Source organism: Perna viridis, chromosome 1 (assembly GCF_037379345.1).
Source record: "Perna viridis isolate PV_CMFRI_1.1 ecotype Kerala chromosome 1, ASM3737934v1, whole genome shotgun sequence".
NCBI classification, from domain to species: Eukaryota; Metazoa; Mollusca; class Bivalvia; order Mytilida; family Mytilidae; genus Perna; species Perna viridis.
The window spans coordinates 46176196-46198288 of record NC_142445.1 but is presented as its reverse complement, the minus strand read 5'-3'; the positions used below and the strand labels follow the sequence as shown (position 1 = coordinate 46198288).

At 32.0% G+C, this 22093-nt stretch overlaps 2 protein-coding genes across 3 annotated transcripts in view; both read right to left on the bottom strand.

Annotated features, from left to right (window-relative positions):
- Positions 1-21969, bottom strand: part of LOC148629014 (putative ATP-dependent RNA helicase DDX43) — a 36297-nt gene extending 14328 nt beyond the window's left edge. Inside the window, exons 1-7 of one of the 2 annotated variants that reach the window (XM_088542420.1) lie at positions 21711-21969; positions 14802-15183; positions 14344-14399; positions 13495-13684; positions 9260-9376; positions 7395-7476; positions 5932-6032 (exon numbers count right to left, since the gene is read on the bottom strand). In XM_088542420.1, coding sequence (XP_088398546.1) covers positions 5932-6032; positions 7395-7476; positions 9260-9376; positions 13495-13684; positions 14344-14399; positions 14802-15183; positions 21711-21821 — 1039 coding nt within the window. In that variant the 5' untranslated portion in view covers positions 21822-21969. The remainder of the gene's footprint in view (positions 1-5931; positions 6033-7394; positions 7477-9259; positions 9377-13494; positions 13685-14343; positions 14400-14801; positions 15184-21710) is intronic. The other variant, XM_088542429.1, reaches the window with a different exon arrangement.
- Positions 404-5919, bottom strand: LOC148629015 (uncharacterized). The gene has a single exon (XM_088542459.1). It carries the CDS (start codon positions 2113-2115, stop codon positions 1063-1065), a length of 1053 nt encoding a protein of 350 aa, XP_088398585.1. The 5' UTR covers positions 2116-5919; the 3' UTR covers positions 404-1062.
- Positions 21970-22093: the final 124 nt, after the last annotated feature.

The window sequence follows — 22093 nt, the reverse complement described above, 5'->3', positions numbered from 1 at the left end:
TGTCTGTGCGACTGACATAGATAAATGTATCTACGTACATTTATTCTTATGTATTGGCCCTCTTCTACATCTGCCATTTAAACCCCAGTTAAGTCATTTAAAATAAACACCACGAAAGAATAAATCTATGCCATATTGTCACATTCAGACATCCTTGTGAAAAACTAAGCCCATTAGGGCTAAGTAAACATGCTAGCCATTATATAATAGTGTCTGTAAACAGCCAATAATTGTAATACAAAACATCAAAGACATGTAACATTGATATGACTTCCTATCCCTTGGGGCTTATACTGCAAATCAAATTAATCCATTTGTTTACACAATAAATTCTAACTGTAATTCATATCACAGCTATGTCTAAGGCAAATATGTGTACATTCCCTTCTTTTCCTTTGTATTGTTTCTTTGACAAGGTATCCACTTTTGGCAGATATGTCAGTTTGAACCTTTTGTACACAAAAATTCTTAAAATTATTACTGGTTTGTTTACTATGTGGTTTTGTTTTACTGGATAATGTTGTTTTAAATAGATGAAAATATAAGGATTTGATTCAACGGTAGAGTATCAGTACTTTATATACAAAATTGTCATTTTCTTTGGAATTTATTCTTGTAATCATCTTAAGAACCAATAAACAGCTTATCATATACATTGAAACCCATCTAACCCTGAATAATGCAAACACTTGTCTAAACCAAACATTTTTTAAAGTCCCACTTAAATGTACATTTAACCTTGGTAAACCAAACACCTGTTTAAACTGGACAAATCATAAGGGGTTCAGTTTACACAGGTTTCATTGTATTATACATGTTAATCAAACTAGTTTAAGATGAAATGAATAAAAGTTTGTAAATGTATCACAGTTTTATTTAGTAATAACAAATCATTCTTACAACATATATAAAATCCACAGCAAAACCAATCAATTCATCTAAAGCACTAATGATTGAGCACCATAAATCATTTTATATTTCATTTGAATATTAGCATACTGAAATTTACAAGCCTTTGGATTTCAGGTTCACATTTTTACAAACGACTGAATTACAAACAAATCAACTATGGAAAAACTTAACATCCATACAAGAAAAAACTTTGAAAAGAAATTTTACAAAAGCTTTAAACAACATCTCAGGAGACAAAATGAAAGTAGAGTTCTCCATAACACAGAAGATGCAGGCACATTTCTGTTGTTTACCTTCCCTAGAATTCTTCTGAAGTTTGTGGTTCTTGATGCAGTCTTTAACTAAATCATTCAAATTAATCTGTTTGCTTTTCATTAGAGGCAAAGCTTTCTTTATTTCCAGCATAAGAAGTGAGTCATTTTTACACAAATCAAGCTGAAATGGCTGATGTTCTTTGCACTTAGCTCTATTAACTGATGGTGAGTCACCTAAGTTTTGACTTTCAGCTGCTGGTAAGGTTTCAACACTCATCGCTGACATATTGTCTTTAGATGTGATTTGACCAGAAGAGAGTTGTTTGTTGCTGAATAATCTCCTCTTAGATGGATGAAGTCTTTCTGCTGTCTTGTCAAAACTTCTCCTCTGTGTCTTCAAGTGATGTTTGTGGTGAGTTTGTGTGCTCTTATCTGCAGTTTGTACTTGCCTTGTAGCAGTTGTATTGTGAGTTTCTTTATGCAGCAAAGTTGTTGTATTCAATAACACTTTGTTGGAAGAACCAGAAACATTAAGGTTGGAACTTTCACCTAATGAGTAGTCAAGAGTTCTGTTGACCTTTCTCTGTATCAATGGAGTTTTACTCATTGCATTTTTGGTTGGTAAATTCTTTGTAGCTATATTGTCATATAGTCTCTTCACTTTTGAACCAGACACAGGAGTTTGTCTTGGATTAAACTTTATAGCCACTGGTGTTGAAAAAAGTCCAGACTTAGTCATTGTAGGTGTTGACATCATTACAGGAGATTTCCTTTTTGGAACATTCCTTGACTTCAGACTGGAATATGACGTTTTCTTCACTGAATTCAATGTAGTGGTGATTTGTTTGGATGGTTGAGACAGCATAGGTGACAACTTCCTCTTTTGCTGAAGCCTAGGTATTGTACTAGGACAGGTTCTATTTACTGGATGTCTAGGTATCACTGTCATGATTCACCTGTTTTCTGAATTACAATATCTCAAGTTATAAGTATCAAAATCACTACACAGACTATTTATTCAATATCCTGTTTTCCCCAAATGCTAATTGGCTATTGGTCAACAACTCTAACCAACAAACACTACAATGACAATGAGTAGCCTGAGTGAAACCATTCACTTTGATTATCCAATCAAAACATACAGGTAAGAAGGTAATTATCTAGAGACACCTTTGATCCAGGTGATTAGTCTCCAGCAGTGGCCTTGGCTTAGGCTTGGTGACAATTACTGATCACCTGTTGTTTAGACTACTTATGTCAAAGTTTCATAACAGACATAACAGACATTCATTCCTTGAGGCAATGTGATAAACATATAAATCAATAATACATTTATTTCATTGATACTTGATTTAACATGTGAATAGGAAGAAAACTTCAAAGAAAAATTACTTCAATTAATTCTTTTTTAAATATTTCAAATAAATGCCATTATTCAAAGAAGAGTTTACTTTTGTGGTTTTGTTACATAAAGTGTATTTAGTGTCAATAAAATCATTATTCTCTTAGACATGTCAACAGTGTAATATACATATTCAATTTTTTACCTTGTTATGTAAAACTTTGTGAGAATACTAGAAAAAAATTATTAACATCATTAAAATTGAAATTTTATGTAGTAATACCAAATATTACACATACATATGTTTATCACATTTAATTATACACATGCTAACAAACCTCACCAAAAAGACTTTAAATTACTAGTATTGTATTCTTATTTGGCTCAGCAAAGTTGACTAGCCCTCCATTATACCAAGTACTTATTCTACAGAAGGCAATAGACCTAACTGAATTAACATTCTCAGGCCCCGTGCAGGTCCGGGTGTTAAAAGAATAGGCCTGCAGCAGCACTAAGCTTGTCATAAAAGGCGCCTAAATAGTGCTCAGAACCCTAGGCCGGGGGCTAGGGCGCTCTGCCCACAGAGCAACTGGGATGTGTGCCCCAGGTGGTGGAATGGGGTACCCCTGGCGTGTCAAATGCTGGGGTTGTCAGGCTATAATACGGAAAACCTGACCGCAAACCATAGTGGTGCACCGTGTTGGGAAAGATGCCACGTTCCTCGCACGTTAAAGAACCCTACTGTAGTATTCTCCCGGAGTAGGAACCATAGGGCTCCGCCACAGGAGGCTAAATTGCCCGACCCTACCCACTTCTCCCTGTTTCCAGTGGCAATCAAAATTTGTCGACCCCATTGTCGTTGTGTCCCATCCCTTTTTCATTTCATCATTTCATGTTCATCGTCTGAATATAGCTGAAATATTGCTGCTCGAACATTAAACCCCAACAAACAAACAAACGTTCTCAGGCCCTCCATTGTCTCCTTTTTCATATCAACTGCAATATCAATGAAGAAAATCTTCCTTATCATTTTTCTGTCCATGAACAATATAAAAAAAACACTCTTGTCACTCTTTTGGTGTAATTAAAATGTTGAAAATCATGCCTTACTTACAAAATGGTTTTCATGAAAATGGCCATTCAACAAAGAATTTGACTTAAAGGGTATATAACACATTGTAGTCATTGTGGACAATGTCAGGTCCATTTTTATTTTTTAGAGTGGTTTTATTAGCAACAAAATCTTATCTGATTTTGTTCCAATGATATTCTAAATGTACATGAGAAAAACAATGTCTTGTGAAAATTACATTGTCACCAATTGATACACTAATTAGTACATGTCCAGACATGGAACAAAGGAATCTGATTGACAAGAGACATGTGTCACAATGAAACAGTTGGAACCTAACCTAAGGTGTTTATACTACAACCATAACTAACACAATCAGGTACTACAAACAAAGAAACACCTGTTTGAACATATCACCTGGTATTCATTGTTTCCTTTGATCAAACTGCAATCACCACAATCAATGTTCCAATTACAAGATGGAATTTTAGATAAGTTTTTGTCACATTGAAGTGCTGCTAATTTTATTACAAAGACAGTAAACCACTTCAGATGAATCTATGAATTGTACTTAAACTTCTCACTCCAGCCTTATGACTTAACACAGAGGATTGTATCATATTAATATAGATAAAAGATTTTTGCAGCCATGCAGAAATACAAAATGTCAAAATTAAAAACTTACTTGTATCCCCTCTCCCTACCAACCTATCCACTGAAAATGATCCCTCCCAAAAAAGTTTGTTTCACCCATTTCTCTTCTTTTTTGTACTTTATTTCTCAGCATAGATCATATGCCATATACTTTTGAGGAAAAAAACCTGGAAGCCTACTGACCTTATTCTGTGATGAAGGGTCGGGAGTGGGGAAATGAATAAATTGGTATTGTGGCATTATTATTGAAATAACTTTCACTTAGAAAGTATTGCAATGTTTTTTTATCATTCTGAAAATGCCAAGAGATTATCATCACAATATTTTAAACTTGCCGTCTTGAATGACAGAAACAGATTGTTTGGGTGCAAAATCACAACAACTTGAAATGCATTAGTACCAAAATGTAATTATATTAAAAAAAATGAATGCTATATTTTGTTTGTATGTATATATCTTGATTTAATTTTTCTTTTAAAAAATAGGAATAAAGAAATAACATTGATATGCTTATTTAAGCTGACAGCTAAATATTACAATAAAATATTTCTGTACATATATTACTGTAAAAAATAAAGGATATACCAGTAAAATGATTTTAGAATTGTTCTATTGAACTTTATTTACCTAATTGTTCTACCCAACTTTATTTACCTTATTACCCAGGAGATTCAACTTTTTGTGGGTCCATAGAAATACCCAAGAAAACCCCAGAATACCCAAGAATACCCCAAAACATTATAGAATAATCATGATAATTATAGAAAACATATATTTTCTATTGATACGTGATAGTTTTTAATGGAAATTAAAAAAATATAAATATTCCGACAGACAGATTGTCAGTACGACAGACGGGTGAAATGCATCCAGCACGGATCTGCTTGCCCGATCATTGTAACATGACCATGACAACAAAGGATAATGCAGCGTGTAGCCAGTGCTAAACTTATTTATTTAAATTGCAAAAATTTTCTCGAATAATTCGATTAATTTATACATCACTGTGATCTAAGTCAACATACATCAAAGAAAACAAATCGATTATCATGCATAATTAGCATTGCATAACCAGTCACATTGATAAATTCCAGGTGTTTGTCAGGAAAAAAAAATCCAGAAAAAAACTGAATAAAAACATTATCTTTCATCAAATAAAACATATTTCAATCATGTTCAAATGTATATTTTGAAGTATTCTTGGCTATTCAGGGGTATTCTTGGGTATTTCCATGGTCGGACTTTTTGTTAATGACACAAATTTACATAAGTTTATGAGATCTTGTGGATGATGACCATTCATCACATCCATCATTCAATATTAAGTTTGAATGATATGAAATTTTGACATTACATAAATCTCTCTTTCATCATGTAAGTTAGTGATATTCATCATCAATGTCCAAAGATTCATACACTATGCAGTTTCTGTTTTTGCTACGAACATTGTACCGTCTACCAGATTCTATTAGCAACTTACGGTTCATGGTCCTAAATCAGAACATTGTAATATTGTTTCTATCACTCAGGATATCCAAATAATTCTATTTGAATAAATGCCAAATTAAGAAAGATTGACATAATACATACAAAGTAAATAATGAAAAAAAATGTATATATAAAAAGAATGTTTTATACACACACAAAAATAAATATGTTGAAATATGACCTGTCAAAGTGGAATGATATTGACTTACGATAATGTTCAAATGCCTCTTCAAAGGTCCTACATGGGTTGGGTATATTTCTATTGCCCTCTGAACTGAGATCAGCTACTGTTATATTGTTGTTAGTTTTTCTAAGAAGAGAGAGCCAGACTGTATATTGACTAATTACTTTAATTTTCACCAACATATTACCAAAATACTGTCATTTTTCTTGAAAACTGAATTGACCATTTTCTTTTTAACTAAGAAAATGAAAAGGTACAAATTAAGAAAAACTCTGGTAGTTTTGAAAATCCTCAGTGCAATACTAAAGATGTACAGTCAAACCTGCTCTGCAGATCACCTCAAATCAATGGTCACCTTCACTTAACGGTCATTTCAAAACCTGCCCAACTGTTTTCTCTATTTATTTACCTCCCTAACGCAGCCAACGGTCACATATTTTTCGGCCCAAATCATCTTTCTGACTTCTTATACTGGCCATTTTGTAAACATTCAGTTTATCATATGACTCGATAACAGTACCTTGTCACATGATTTAATTATATTAAGAACACGAAAATATAGGTAATTTGGTTGCCGAAGGGATTAAATCAGTATTGCAATGAAAACAAAACTTAAGATTCGACAGGAAAGGTGTGAAATTTACTCACTGGTCAGTGATTAAGTCATAAATACTTCAGTCTTCTGTTTAATTATGAAAGTTTGAGTTGCGAAAAATTGTCTCAGAAACAGAAAATGGAAAGAAATGAGGGAAAAATTAAATAGTGGAAAAGGCGCCCATGCTGTTGTGAATGAAATGGATGTTGGAAAAACACAGATTACTTAAATTGCCAAAAGAAAAGCAGAAATTATAGAGGATATCGAAAATAAAGTAGACAGTGAAAACAACATAAAACAAGGAATGTGGAAATACTTTGTTTTTTATTGTTATATATTTTTATCTGAATGATATAATGAATGAAAATATTTTTAAATACATGAATCTACTTCAGAAAATGAAAGAAAAAGTACATGTAATATTATGACAATCAGATGTAGTGTAATCTAAAGGGATTGAGATTATATGCCGACATCGAAATCCTTCTACATTACAATTTGTAACCACAATTTGTACATGTTAACCAAGGTATTTATCTTGACCCTATTTGTCTTACAAAGAGAACAGATACAAAGACAAATTAATACCCAATGAATGGTAGACAAAGGAACTGACAATCTTATACACATGAAGAAAACAAATATGACTCTGCAACAGCTTGTAGGGAATGAAAATTTCAGGCCTTTCATTAAGAGGCAGTACCAGTTACTTTTATCCTTCTAAACTGCTGAAAGGTACGGCCAAAATTTTAAAATTTCATACATTTTTATTAAGCAAAATGATGGAAAGTACCTCCTACAAAACCAAAGGTACTTACATTGCAAAAAATTAATGAAACCCCTGAATGTAAGTGAAATGTATAGATGTTTATGCATATACCATGATGTACTACCTGAATTCTTGAACTTCATCAGGATACATATTTCTAACAGATGGGCTTTCTATATAGAAGTTCTTTAACAAAGGAGGTAAACCTAAAAAAACAAGGCACCATAAAAAGTCAATATTTCAATAATTTGAGATAATATCTTTAATAAAATGCTTCACAAGACACAGCTTGATATGACCATAGAAGTAAATCTCTGAACAGTAGGGGCAAATATGGACACACCATTCCAGCTTGATGCAGCTTTGAATTTTGATTGTGATTAGACTTTTGGCACAGGCTAAGAATTAGACCAGAATCAAAGTAGCACCTTTTTTGCCCTGAATTCATAAATGGTTTCAGTCATAACCCAAGAAGTCAATCCCAGCCTTTCTTTGGTGGTATGGCACCTTGTTGTATAAATTCAAAGAAATCCATTATTTAACAGTAAAGTTATTGTACAGAAATCAGAACAGCAAATGCTTCTTGCCCCTTTTTGACCCCTTATTCCTAAAGAATTTTAGTCTTAACCTCAACAATCAATCTCAGTCTGGCCTTTGTGGTACATGTATAAAACAATGTGGACAATTTTTGACTTCCATATGCTTTTACATGTACTGGTTATATAGTTAAATTCTATGAAATACTTGTTTTTGGCTCTTAATTCCAAAATGGCTGGGGCCATAACTCCCAAAATAAAAGCCAACATTCCTTTATGTGGTTTGGAATCTCGTTATAAAATTAAAGTTTTTGTCTGCAAAAACATATGTCTCCCCCCGTCCCACAAACTGGATCCACTTGCAGTATCCATCATGTCCACAGTACAGCTTCATAAAATTCTTTTGAGAGGCTGCAGAGTTGTGCTTACCAGTTCTGTAGTTTCAGAGAATTTGAACTGACAAGGTAATTATGAGGATTTTTGACAAATTTCGAAGTTCAAAGGGGCACAACTCCTGCAAAAATTAGGGGATCAAAATTTCCTGGTAATATGCACAATATCATATGATATTTTTGCTACATACCGCATTTCATAAAAATTGGTTAAATAGTGTCAGAGTAGTTGCGCTGACAATGTAATTTATGAGGATTTTTGTCAACGTTCTAGGTTCAAATGGGCATAACTCAAACAAAAACTGGGGTAACATAGTTACCTGGTAATATTCACAATAACAAATAATGTTCTTGTAACATACAGCGTTTTGTAAAATTTGGTCCAGTAGTTTCAGAAGAGTTGCGATGACAAGGTAATTTATGAGAATTTTCAGCAAATTTCTAAGTTCAAAGGGGCATAAATCCTACAAAAATTGGGGTATCAAAATTTCCAGTTAATATGCACAACTACATATGACGTTCTTGCCACATACCAATTTTCGTAAAATTTGGTTCATTAGTTTCAAAGGAGTTGCACTGACAAACTTTGTGACATACAGATAAACAGACAGACAGACAGACACATAAACAGACAAGCCAAAAACAATAGGTCTCACCACCAAAGTGGGGGAGGTGGGGAGAGACATAATTGTATAAAGATCAACCCACTAATACTCAAGATATCACATTAAAACCAAGGGTCTACAAACAATGACACAACATGGACAACAACAGGGATGACAGCGTAATACCATTATATGACCGGAATCTTTCTTGTTAGTCCCAAAAAATACCTTTGCATTTTATAACAACACTTACATCATGCTGAAAGGAACACAATAGCTATGCATATAAAGGATACTGTGTCAGGTAGAAAACTGATTGCATTTGCCAACATGTGGAAAGACATTGGAAACAATTTCCAAGGTGTTTAATACAAACTATATGTTTAACACATTAAAATTAGACAAACTATGACAGAAAACAGTTAGTGATACCTAAAAACAATTACTGGTTTGTACCTTCCCATTTTTTCTTCTCATTTTCCTCTTTATTTTCTCTGATCATTTTCCAGTTGATCTTTGGTTTTTCAGCTGGTGTGTCATTTGTACTACTTCCAAAACCACCTCTTGCAGGGGCTGTAAAAAATAATAAATGCAGTTTAGACTTCATATAGTCACCCAAGTGACCATTTTAACATAGAGAATATTATTTTCCATGCTCAACAATGAAAAAATATTGATTGTTCCACTTAATGCTGAAGTGCTGGTATCTGCAGTAATCAGGCAAAATAATAAAAAAAATGAATCTTGCTAAAAAAAACACACCAAATTGACATTGTTGGTGCATAGTCTATGGTCTATTGAAGATGAATTGACAATAATTCATTTAAGAAGAGTCAAATGAATCAGAAATGCAAATTCAAAGTACCATATTTTGGTTTGTATAGTGCGCATTTTTGTATAATGTGCAGAGTTGTTTTTCCATTAAAAGTTGATGTAAAAAACTTTTTTACCGATGTATGTATGTATTGTACGTGGTGAAAATAGCGTAACTTGTTAGAACCATAAACATTTTTGGCTTTAATTTATTTGTAAAGAGTAGGGACCATTTCGTCTGTTTTGTGTATTTCAATAAAGAATGTTGTTTTTGTTACTTTTTGTATTTATCTGTTTTGTCAGTGTTTATGTATATTCATTTACCATTTGGGTAAGAAATGCGTAACGTAGACAATAGCTGGAAATGTCAGCTTGGACATATGTTTTGATTACCTTTGAAACGTTTCTATTGAGAGTAATAAATTTCTGAAGATTGCTAATTCTAGAAGGACTATTTTTACTCCAATCAATTAAGGGGTCTGAGCGAACCATGCAGATGGTCATCACATAGGGCATGTGTGTTAATAGCTCGGCCAAGCGTGATAATGATATGCAGAAATTTCTCTGATGTGTATTAGGGATACATAAAGGGTTTATGTTTAAAATTAAGAGTTTCTTATGTTGGATAAGGATTTTGATATTAGTCCACTGAAAAAAGGAAGCCAATATTTAAAAAAAAAAGAATATCCAATAACTATGAAGTAAGGTTCAATACGATGCGTAAATAACGATATTTTTTTTGAAACAAACTACTTTGTCCAATGGAAATATTTTAGGGCTCTATGACCAATGTGCCCAAGATTTTGTTATTCAGTAATTAAATTGTTTGAACTTGTGTGTATTTTAATTACTTCTTTCAAATCGTTAACAAGTTGTATACATCGTAAAGACATAATTATATACACATCGCAAAACGATTTGATAATAATTTGATAATACCGGTAACTAATTGTCTTGTGTCCTCGTCATGATTAATTAATCCCCTCAATAAACATGTCAATTGCCTGTTAGATATAAAATTAACAGGTGAAACCATAATCAGTGACATCTAAATAGCCTTTGAAACGCCTCAAAATTCACATGACAACATCAGTTAATCGATACACAAAAACGAAAGTATGGCGGTTGTAAACATAATCTGCAGTGTTCTTTTGGAAGGAAATAAATTAAAACCAAATTCTGTTCAAGAAGATTTTATTCACAATCTAAATTCATGAAAAATCCATAAATATGCTTTGGCAGCTCATAAGCAGTCTCTGATTCGATGTTGATTCCCTCGAGGTCGTTAATTTTCGAAAATTAAAATTTCTTAGGTCTGTAAAAATGTGTTGAAATGATGTATGGGTGTATTATACGCACCCCATGTTCTGAAATTAGTTTCCTGGTAAAAAAGTGTACACAATACACACCAAAATACGGTAATGTTAGAATGATAGGGGAAAAGTGAGTTATCTCCCTTTGATCCTAAAATAGAAATGCATTTCATACAATACACTTAAATAAAAAGAAGTAAAAGCCAAAAGATTTCAGAGAAAGTCTTGTTTTTTTTTTCACCATGATTCACCAACTACCTAATTCTTTAATACAGAGAATAGTGCTTAATTATTGAATACAATCTTATTTCACACATGCAGGGTTTTAGGTAGGATTTCGAGGGCTTTAGTCACTTTTGAGTAAATAAAAAACAACATATTATGGGCAGCAGATTTTTGTAAATAGTCAATAGTATCATAAATTATATTAAGACATAAACATGCTTAATATATCTATTTTTATTTTAAGTTTACAGATACAGACATAACAATAAATATAATAAATGTTACAATAAAATAACTGTTATTTTCTATAAGAAAACATGTGTGTTACATAATAAAATAAAATAATTACTGTTAGAAAAATAGGTCTTTTTACATCATGACAAAGCTTTGATGCATTAAGTCTAGAAATAGTTACTATTTGACAAAAGCTACTATTATGGTATGAGAAAATCCTCCTGTCCTTTCACAAACACCACACCTCATAAGCCCCCAAAACTCCTCAAATCAGAAGGATAGAAACAGACCTTTAGAGAAGAATAGACTGATGAAACCTTGAGTCTGTTCCTATGATACATGAAGGTCTTGATCAGATTGTACCTACTAAATCCCCTCTCACGGTCACCATATGATAAAGCTAAAACTAGACAGGAGCTTGGCCACATTGGCAAAGTCATTTTGAACTCTGTAAGCGGTTGCTCCGTGATGTCTTACTGCTGGGTGGTAATTTTTTAGTAACCTTTGACCCCGGATCATGAGTCAAATTGAAGAAGTCCGTAATCATTGTGATTTCGTTTCAAGTAGAAAGAGAATTGTAAAATAAATATTTATTGTTGATAAATACTTCCTAACTGTCCAGCATTACGTTAAAATTAATTGAAATCCATTAGATGACCAGTCACACATCGGAGACACTGTTTTTATAGTGTGTGCATTTAAATTTCTAAAAATAGATAGCTATATATGTGCGAGGTTCGTGAAGGGTTTGTTTTTATATGGGAGTAAATATCGGTTGGCACCTATTAAAGATTGAAATCGTTTCACATGACTCATCCTTCAATTAATTATATATATAAATTATATTTTAAATGTACTTATAATTGGAAATGTCTAGAGTCATCTCAAAGCTTTTTTCGGCGGTTGAAAACGATCGGCTGAAGATGAGTGAGAATCCCGGGATAATCTTTCGTGCTCCTAATGATCAAAAGATTGATAAATTAATTGTTGTTATTTTGAAGGATTATTAACGATGCACATATGAGGCTTGCCAGGTTAACAACAATAGAATGTATTTCACACCTGGTTGACCCCATAATTACCAAGCGCAGCCGCGGGGTCATAAACTTGTCAAAGCGTTAGGCCAGGTGAATTATGTAACTTTCGATTGACAGTTTTTAACAACTTTTATATTTAAGGTGACGAAATTGTCGAAAATTTATCTGAAATACTTTTTAAATGGAATTTTTTTATGCACTTTTCAAATTTTAAGAGACGAAAACAATCTAAAATATTTTCATCATTTATGAATTCCTTTCATAAATGGCGAAAATGACGAGCGCTAACTAAATCACTGCACATGAAACTAGTGATCTGAAAAGCAGAACAACAAAACAGATTTTTAAAATTTCATATTATGATGTTTATGAAGGCCAAATTACATTTAAAACATTTTTTTTCAAAGGCAAAAAGAAATAGACTATACTTCAAGCTTCAAATAAAGAAATATAAAGTCAGGAGACCATTTTTGCCACATAAGCCAGCATTTTTGTACATAGACGGAATACTCCTTCATTATATCTATTGCTGATTTAGTGAAGTAAATTTAAAAAAAACAAACATAAATCAATAGTGTAACAGATTGTCCAGAGATAATAGATATTTGATAACATGTGTGCGAAGACAAGAGCAGTGTTTCTACTACCAAAAGGGAACCCATTTTTGCCACTGAACTGTTTAAAATAAAAATCCCTATGTTAATAGTAAAATCAATGAAAGTACTTGTCCAATGAATCTAATTAAAGTAATTTCTTCAAACAAATTTCAAGCTTGGTGAAAAAAAATTCAAAGGGATAAATTGATCATAAAATCACAAGATAAGATCATTATTATTAATAGTTGCAAGTACAAATGCTGAATGAAAGCAATTACTTGTTCTATCTTTTGGTAAGGATTACTTTATCTTAATTTAATTTAATTACTAACACAATTATGTACCAAATACACTTTCTTGCTTCAGGTACCATTTAGGAAAAAAAAAAACAATATCATTGGCTGAAATTGAGGGTGGCCAAAATGGTCCCCTAATTCTACAGAATGAAAATCAAAAAGATACTCAAATACTACCTCCACCTCCTCCAAATCCACTTCCTTGTCCCGAGTTACTAAAGCCACCACCACCACCTCCAAATGACCTTGGTGGTCCTCTATTGTCATGAGTTAATTCCTCTATCAATTCCTTGGCTTTGATAATGGATTCAGGTGTACCTGACAAGGATATCTCTTTCTCCCCACTGCCATCATCATCTCTACTTATCTGGAAACAAAAAAAATTCAAACTGGAGACTTTCTATCTAAGTACCTAAAATCAGTTTAAATGTATACTCTAGCAATGGGGAAAACACATTTGCACACAATTTCACAATTTAGGGTTGCGCACATATGATGTTTGTGCACACTCATATTTTAGATTCTGTACTATGTTTGTGCACAGTGTAAAGATTTTCAAATAATAAAAAAAGAAAGGCTATGAAGAAACGTAACCAATACCACAACATATTGAAATGGACACAACAATAAATCATAATCGAAAATCAATTCCTGATATAACTAAACTCACCACTTACAGTTGTTTTATTTTTAACTATACAATAAATAAAACTCAGTATCATACAAAGTATTATGAAAGCAAAATTTATGTCAGTTTGCACAACCATAGAACATTTTCTGAATACTGACTGTGTACAACCGTACAACAATATCTCAGGTAAATTGGTGCAAGTGTGTAATCTTTTTTGATAAGTGCATGCGAACGTTATTCACTCCTAGTAATACTCCATGAAATTATTTCATTGTATTGCATTCAATCTAAATGTTTCAATAAAAGTTGTGCATAAAAATGAAAGTAAAATATATTTTTAGAGATCTATATGTACAAGCATACCTGTAAACATTATAAAAACAACATTCACTCACTTTTATTCGAGCACCACTATCATCCTGCAATTCCCTGATTTTTGACCCACCTTTACCTGTAAAAAAAATGCTATATATATTAATATATATGCCTGGTCTTTGTCCCTGGATTACATTCTTTTGATTACCGCTATAACCTTGGTTCCCTTGATTACTCTTTAGTACCAAAAAGTTCCTGAAATGTTTTACAATTTTTAAAAGAATGTTAGATCTTATAATATTTGATGTACTTCGATACAATATTTATTTACTTCCATTCTATATCAGAGCTGTAAGAACTTGAATAAACTGAAGAACATTATACATCATTTACTGGAAGTAGCCTCCAACATATCCAATGCCAATCTGCATTAAAACAAAATTCTTGTCAAAAAACTTTGAATTGCTTGTTATTATAATAATGATAAGATTGGAATTATGAAATACATGAAACACTAGTAAGAACTTGTAATATTTACCTATTACTCTTCCAATATATGAGCTATCAATTCTAATTATTGTTGAATCCCCCTGTCCATTTTGTTTACTCCTCTGACCAAATGACCTTCCACCTCCTCTACTACCACCAGAACTATCACTATCTCTATCCCTCCCAAAACCTCTTCCTCTCCCTCCCCCAAAAGATGAGTCCCTATCTCTACTACCAAATCCAGAGTCTGCATTATTGCTTGAATTAAAACCTCTCCCCCTTCCCCATGAACCTCTTCCAAAGGAAGATAGTGTATCATTGTTAGAGTCCCTATTCCTCCAATTATTATCTTTATCAGCCTCAGAGTTAAAACCTCTTCCTCGTGACCTCCCCATCCAACTATTCTGTGTTCCTCCAGTGCCCATATTGGACTGAAAGTGATAAAAAAGAAATCATTCAATGGATTTCAACCAAGATACATAGGATTATATTAAATAGAATAGTTTGATTTACTATTGAAACAGTAATCAATCAAGATGTTTTTTGTTTTTACCTTTGTTAAGAATACATCTATTCATATCCTAAATTTCAAAGCTTTACAGAAAAGTTTCATTCAAGATAATAAGTATCGTCTAAGAACCATAACCAATAAATAAAACAGCAATGAGATAGGTATTCCTGCTTTTGATAGAATGTCAATACTGAAATTCAGAAATTTTTGTGAGCATTTAACAATGTTTGCTCTTTTAGACCAAAATGAAATTTTAGCTTTTGCAATATAAAGAAAATTACTGCTTCCGAAATTAGAATAATGTGAGTTCCAATAATTATTATTACAATCAAGTAACATTTCCTCAATTATTTCTTACTGACATAAAATATTAGTAAACATAAAATGCAAAACAAAACAAAATTAGAAAATTAAGAAACATGCACACACAACCTTAAATGGTTCATTCCTTACATGTCAAACATAATTTATTGTATATGGTTCAAGCATAACAGTTAAGGATATCCTCCATCTTACCTTTAAGAAAAGCTAGAATTTTAGAATAGCTACACAGGAATTGAAAGTGTTAAAGATGTGCTGCATGTATGTGGTTATAACAATTGGTAGAATCTGTCATTCAAAATGAATTTCATAAGAAATTTTTAATGAGCAATTTCTTTCAAAATCTATGCACAGTCACTGAAACAAATGCCTGCACAAGACATATTCGAACTATAGATTGGCAACTTTCTCTTCTTTTCATTGCAGTAAATTATACAATGTAAATTAAACTGTTGATCCATTTTGAATGACTATCTATCATAAAAAATAAACAAAGCTGAGCTATACACATGTACAAAGTGAGAAGAAGAAAACATACAACAATTGCCTTTTTTAATAATCCAGAAAACTTAAAGGTCACATATTTTAATAATCATATTTCTCATCATGAAACATAAAATGGAAATTGGTGAAATAATAACTCTGCATAGTGTATATGGAGCCCTTAATATTTTGACCTTTGTATTGGAGATACAAGTATACCTTTTTTACCTTGAAAAAATTACCGGGTACTAATTTAGACCTTGAAATAAATGTTGGTACAAATACATGTACATAATCATGTATATCATTCAGGCTAATCAATCTGGGCAAAGTAAGAATTTTTAAAAATGACAAATGAACTGTGTAAGTGGGTTAGAAACTTGATATTTATATGCTTAACAAATTGGCTGTTATGGAAGAAATGCTAATCTTGTTAATGGGGTGTTACTGAAAAATTATAAGTATAAAAATACCTAGATATCAAGGAAATTCAAACTGGTAACATGAAAAGAGCATGCAAACTGTGATATTGATATATTATATAATAAGCAAACTTTAAAATAACAATTGAACAATGTCAGCATTCAGCAACTCTTGGACACATCATAATAGAGTTGTCATGAATAATATTGTTTAGAACATGCATAGACCTGAAAGAAAACAATATAAAATTCATATTGGCAGTTCAATCTATATTGTTATATTGAAGATGAGGGACGGATTGGCTGTTGGATGGAACAAAAAAATTGTATCTGGCAACAGACTGACCGTCACTGCTGCAAAATCCAGGAAAAGGTCTATTTATTTAACAATAACTTTGTTTTCTATGGTTACCTACAGAAAAAAATAGCACTGTATCTGATAAACTGGACCAAAGTTTGTTTTTATACATGACAATAAAATTTTTGTGTACTATACATTGTAGGTTCATAGTTAGATGTACTGATTGTGCTTTTTTATTGTATAGTCTAAAATGTGTAACCAATATCTGTATACAAACAAACTTTTCCCCATACCCAATCAATATTTCTGACTTTTTCAGTATTACAAGATACAAATGTATATCCAGCTGAAAGGTTGTACACATGTACACAATCACATGATGGGTAGGCTACAATCAACGATTTTTCAAAAAATATTTCTTCAAAATTGTTTTTTTCTCAATTTTCTGTTTTCAAAAGAACAATATGTGCAAACCTAAATTCTCGTACCTAAAAACTAAGTCTGGTATTTTTGTTATCTGTACAATATTTATATATACATGTATATTAAATTAGAACACCATAAAATTATCAAAGTATCCAAGAACGATAGTTTAAAATTGCAAAAGATTCTGTTTATGATACTTTATTTTTCATTCTGGAAAAGATTGTATCCTTTAATTGCAGGTTAGGGAATTGATGCTATGTAAGATATAACTTCTTTTTTAAAACAATATCAAATCTTTTGAAACTTGGCCCAAAGTCTTAGAATGACATTTGTACCTCTACAGCTCTTTTCACAAAAAATCGTAAGAGTAAAATTAGTCGTAAGTTGTGACATCACAATACTTAACTCTATTATGACACAATAACTTATGACTAATTTTACACTTACGATTTTTTGTGAAAAGGACCACAGTATGTTTTCAAAAAAAATAAAATTTGGACTGGAAAGTGTTCATAGTCAATTATCAGTTTGGTACTTTATCCTTCAGTCAGACTTTTTCCTAGCACATTTTAGCCTTTTGAAAATAAAAAACTGGTCAAATAATACATAATAATTTAATTTCTGATGCAACACTTCTGATTGGTTGAAAAATTTTGTCCATCATCTCATAGACTAATTTTGTAATGTGACTGACATCAGCAATCTTTTTTGCTGATTTACTCCTTAAATTTTTATACTAAAATTAAATTAAAATGACTGTTATATTTTTTCAGTCCTTTTGAAATAACCTAAATGCCCATGGTGCACACTTGAAAATAACCTGCAATGCAGATTATTCATTGTGCACCACATGATTGAGGTTATTTCCTCATAGACCGAAAAAATATAATAGTTGTTCCTTAATTACAAAAATATACATCATTTATAGGAATAAATTGAAACAGATTTTGTATATTTCATGCAATTTTCAGAACTAAACATTATGTAATAAGGAAATTTGGGAAAACAATATATGGGTATGAGGAAAAGATTAAACGGGTACAGGTTACACATTTTAGACCATATATCCTTTTTATATCTCTTCAGCAAGGGAAGTGTTTGACAGGATTAAGAAAATTAACTTAAGCATACTAGAGGTTTGGTTTCATAAATGAAATTTGATTTTTAATAAGCAAACAAAGCTACGGCATGGGATCAGGGTAAAAAATATGCATTTATGCAAATGCTAAAATTTGGTATATGCAAAATTAATAAGTATATGCTTTATTTCCATTAAGTATATGCTTTAATATTTTAGCATACGCATAATTTTCCAAATGCCTATGCTTATGCATAAATCAAATTTTGCATAAATGGCACTTAAATTTCTGCTATTGCAAAATTAATTCTGTTATCCAATCAGATTGAGTGCTACATTACCGGTATACACTAATTTGACGACATGAATGATGTAACACGGTGAATAAAAAATGAAAGCCTCTACAGGAAGTATATATAATAAACACAGGTTATAACCAAAAATTCCCCCAATAAAACAAAAACTTCATTTACAATTATCACCAAAGAATAGCTATTTAATATGCTTTTTTATTAGTCAATTGAATGGAATTATGCATATGTAAAATTTGAATTTTGCCTACGCTTAATTGTATTTATGAATGTGCATAATTCTAAATATGCATATGGATTAAATAAATAATTAAGCATAGGTAAAATTCCTGTAATGCATTTGCATAAATAATTGAGCATGGGCAAATTTAGAACTTTGCATATTCATAAATTAGAGGCTCTAGAGAGCCTGAATCACTGAGCTGGTATAAAAAAAGTCTTTTTTAGCTTTCTAAAGCTGGACTCTTGACCTTACTGTACTATTGTCACAAGAGTAATTTAATCAATAGAGAGCATCTTAGTTACCTACCCAGTTTTCATATTATAAAATAAATCTCTTAGTAACATTGACCAAGGTTTTTCCAAGATCTATCATCCCTACACAAAAATTGTTAAGGATATTGTAACTGTAACGTACATTCATGACAAGTTTGGTTACAATCCACCTGGTAGTTTAGGAATAAAAGATTTTCAAAGTTGGAAAAACAAAAAATCTGGAAAAAAATCCATCTCAGGACCCATAAATCATTCATCCGTCAATGGATCTTTTTGAAAATTTTGGCATAGGTCCAACTCATCATGTTCCTGCCAGATTTTAGCTAAACCCAAATGTTTTTGAGTTATGATCAAAATTCTGCAATTTGACCCCTATTGTCTATTTTCAGTAATGGCGGCCATGTTTTTTGCAAGATCAAAATTTCCCACACAGAGATTGTTAAAAATGTTTGAAATAACATTCATGCTAAAGTTCAATCCATCTAGTAGTTTCAGAGGAGATTTTCAAAGTTGGAAATGTAAATTTTGGGAATATATCCATTTCAGGACCCATAACTCATTTATTTATCAACAGATCTTTCTGAAAATTTTGGTGTACTCCCATCCCATCATGCTGGACAATTTTACCCACTGCCAGAGTTTAGCTTAATGCAACTCTTACCGAGTTATTTCCAAAATTCTGCAATTTGACACCTCAGGCAGTGTTCTAGGATTCCTATTTCCCATTACCCGGGGCAAGTGAAATTTGGGTCAGGGAAAGTTCGGTACTTAGTTACACTTACCTGTGGCAAGTTAAAGACTTTGTATGCTGTAATGATTTGTTTTGTTAGGAAAGCAGTCATTGACTGTGGTCAAGTTGATTTTATATGGATATTTCCCGAGGAAACCTCAATTTCTGAAAAATCCTAGAACACTATTATGGTCTATTTTTAGTAACCCTGATCATGCTTTTTTAACAGATAACAAATCCCCACAAAAAAGGATTGTTAAAAATACCCCAAGGAATATTCATGCAAAGTTTGGTTACATTTTATCAAGTACAGAGGAGATGTTTGAAAAAGATTATCAGAAGATGACTACGACGGACACACATTGATGGCAATAGTTCACATGGCCTTTTGGTCAGGTGAGCTAATAATCAAGCATAGACAAAATTCAAATTATGCATATGCATAAATAATTTAGCATAGGCAAAATTTGAATTAAGCATATTCATAAATAACTAAGCATATGCTTAAGTCGAAATAAGCTTATACTTAAATACTTATTTTTTACCCTGATATGCCATAGGAAGCTCCCTATAGAAATTCATCTAAAATTTATCATATTGCTCACTTGAGAAACTAATTTGTCAAAAGCAAAACACTAAATTTCTATATACGGAAGATTTGAAATGTAATTAATAAACCTACTGGACAAATGTTTCAAAAACCCAAATATTATTAGATCCAAATCCTTGGACATTAACCTGGAAGCCCAGGTAACATTTTCGTTCCACAAGTTTCTTCCAAATATAACTGCTGGTCACCAGGGAATATTCTGTCTTGTGATTGGTAAGGTGAGCATGACGTTATTTTATTTACTTCATACATTCTAATATTCAAATTAAAACTAGATAAAGTGATGCCCCTGCATTTAACCTTCATACAGCTATATCATAACTGATAATTGTAAAAAGCACTTTGTCAGATGTGTTATTGTGTCTGTGAGACACAAATGATGCCCCCGCATGGGTTTGAGTAAAACCTAGCATAGCTGAACGAAACTTAAACTCAATCTGTAACTAATCATGACAGACTCACATACCAAAAACCAGTCAAATATCTTCAAGCATTTACAAAAAAAAAAGCGAAAAACTATTATTTCAATACAATTTTTAAAGTGCAGGGCCCATTATTTTGGTTAAACTCAGCGTAGAAGAACGAAACTTATACTCGATTTGTAACTAATCTTGACAGGCTCACATACCAAAAAGCAGTTCAATATCTTCAAGGGTTTACAAAAAAATTGCCGAAAACTGTTATTTCCATGAAATTTTTAAAGTCCAAGGCCCATAATTTTGGTAGCTGAATGAAACTTTAACTCAATCTGTCATTAATCATGAAAGACTCACATACATAAAAAATCAGTTCAATGTCAAGGATTTTCAAAAAAAGTGCAGAAAACTTATGGGATGGACAGAATTACAGATGGACGGACAGGGGTAAAACAATATGCCCCTCCCCCCCCCACTTATCGTTGCAGGGGCATAAAAAAAAGGAATGTCTAAATACTTTTTCAAATTACTTGTGTTATCTTTCGATATAAATGCACAATGATTAAGTTAATTTAGATAATCACATTTTTGTTTTTCTTTTACATCATAAATGGCAATTTATATTGTGCATATCCGTCACTGGTGACCTGAGTCTGTATTTTCTGATAATTACAAATGTTAGGTATATCTTTTGCCAGCCCCACAGATGAAACTACATTTGTACTGTAAATCAATTTTATTTGAAAGGGGACCTACTAAATGCTTTGCTGGCACTTCAGGAAAATGCCTTTCTCATAATAAGCAATGACAAAGCGTGTCAATATTAATGTTTACAGAAATAAAGCCATTTATACCCTGCCAGATTTGGAAGGACTCCATCTCTGTGAAGGCTGGGTCTTATTTTGTTTTGGTGACAAACCAGCTATTTCGTCATCCCAGTTTTCTTCTTCACACATAATGAACATTAACAATAAAAATGTTAATTAAAATAAACAGTTTTCAACACATTTTCATTCACTTTCAGTTTAAAACACTATTTTCATAGATCTGACAATTCTATTTCGAAAGTTGAATTTCCCACATGGATACCAGTAAAGACAGGAATTGTTCGAAAATAAATTTTCTGTAATGTAAAGAACGGTTAGATGATTTTGAGAATATAGCTTTACACATCGAGTTGCCTTTTAAATTAAAAGAGATGAGCCAACTTAGACAATATTCATAAGTTTATTTTTTT

Bases quoted from the DNA above. Each gene is read 5' to 3' on its own strand.
- LOC148629015 (XM_088542459.1), bottom strand. From the start codon at position 2,115: ATGACAGTGATACCTAGACATCCAGTAAATAGAACCTGTCCTAGTACA.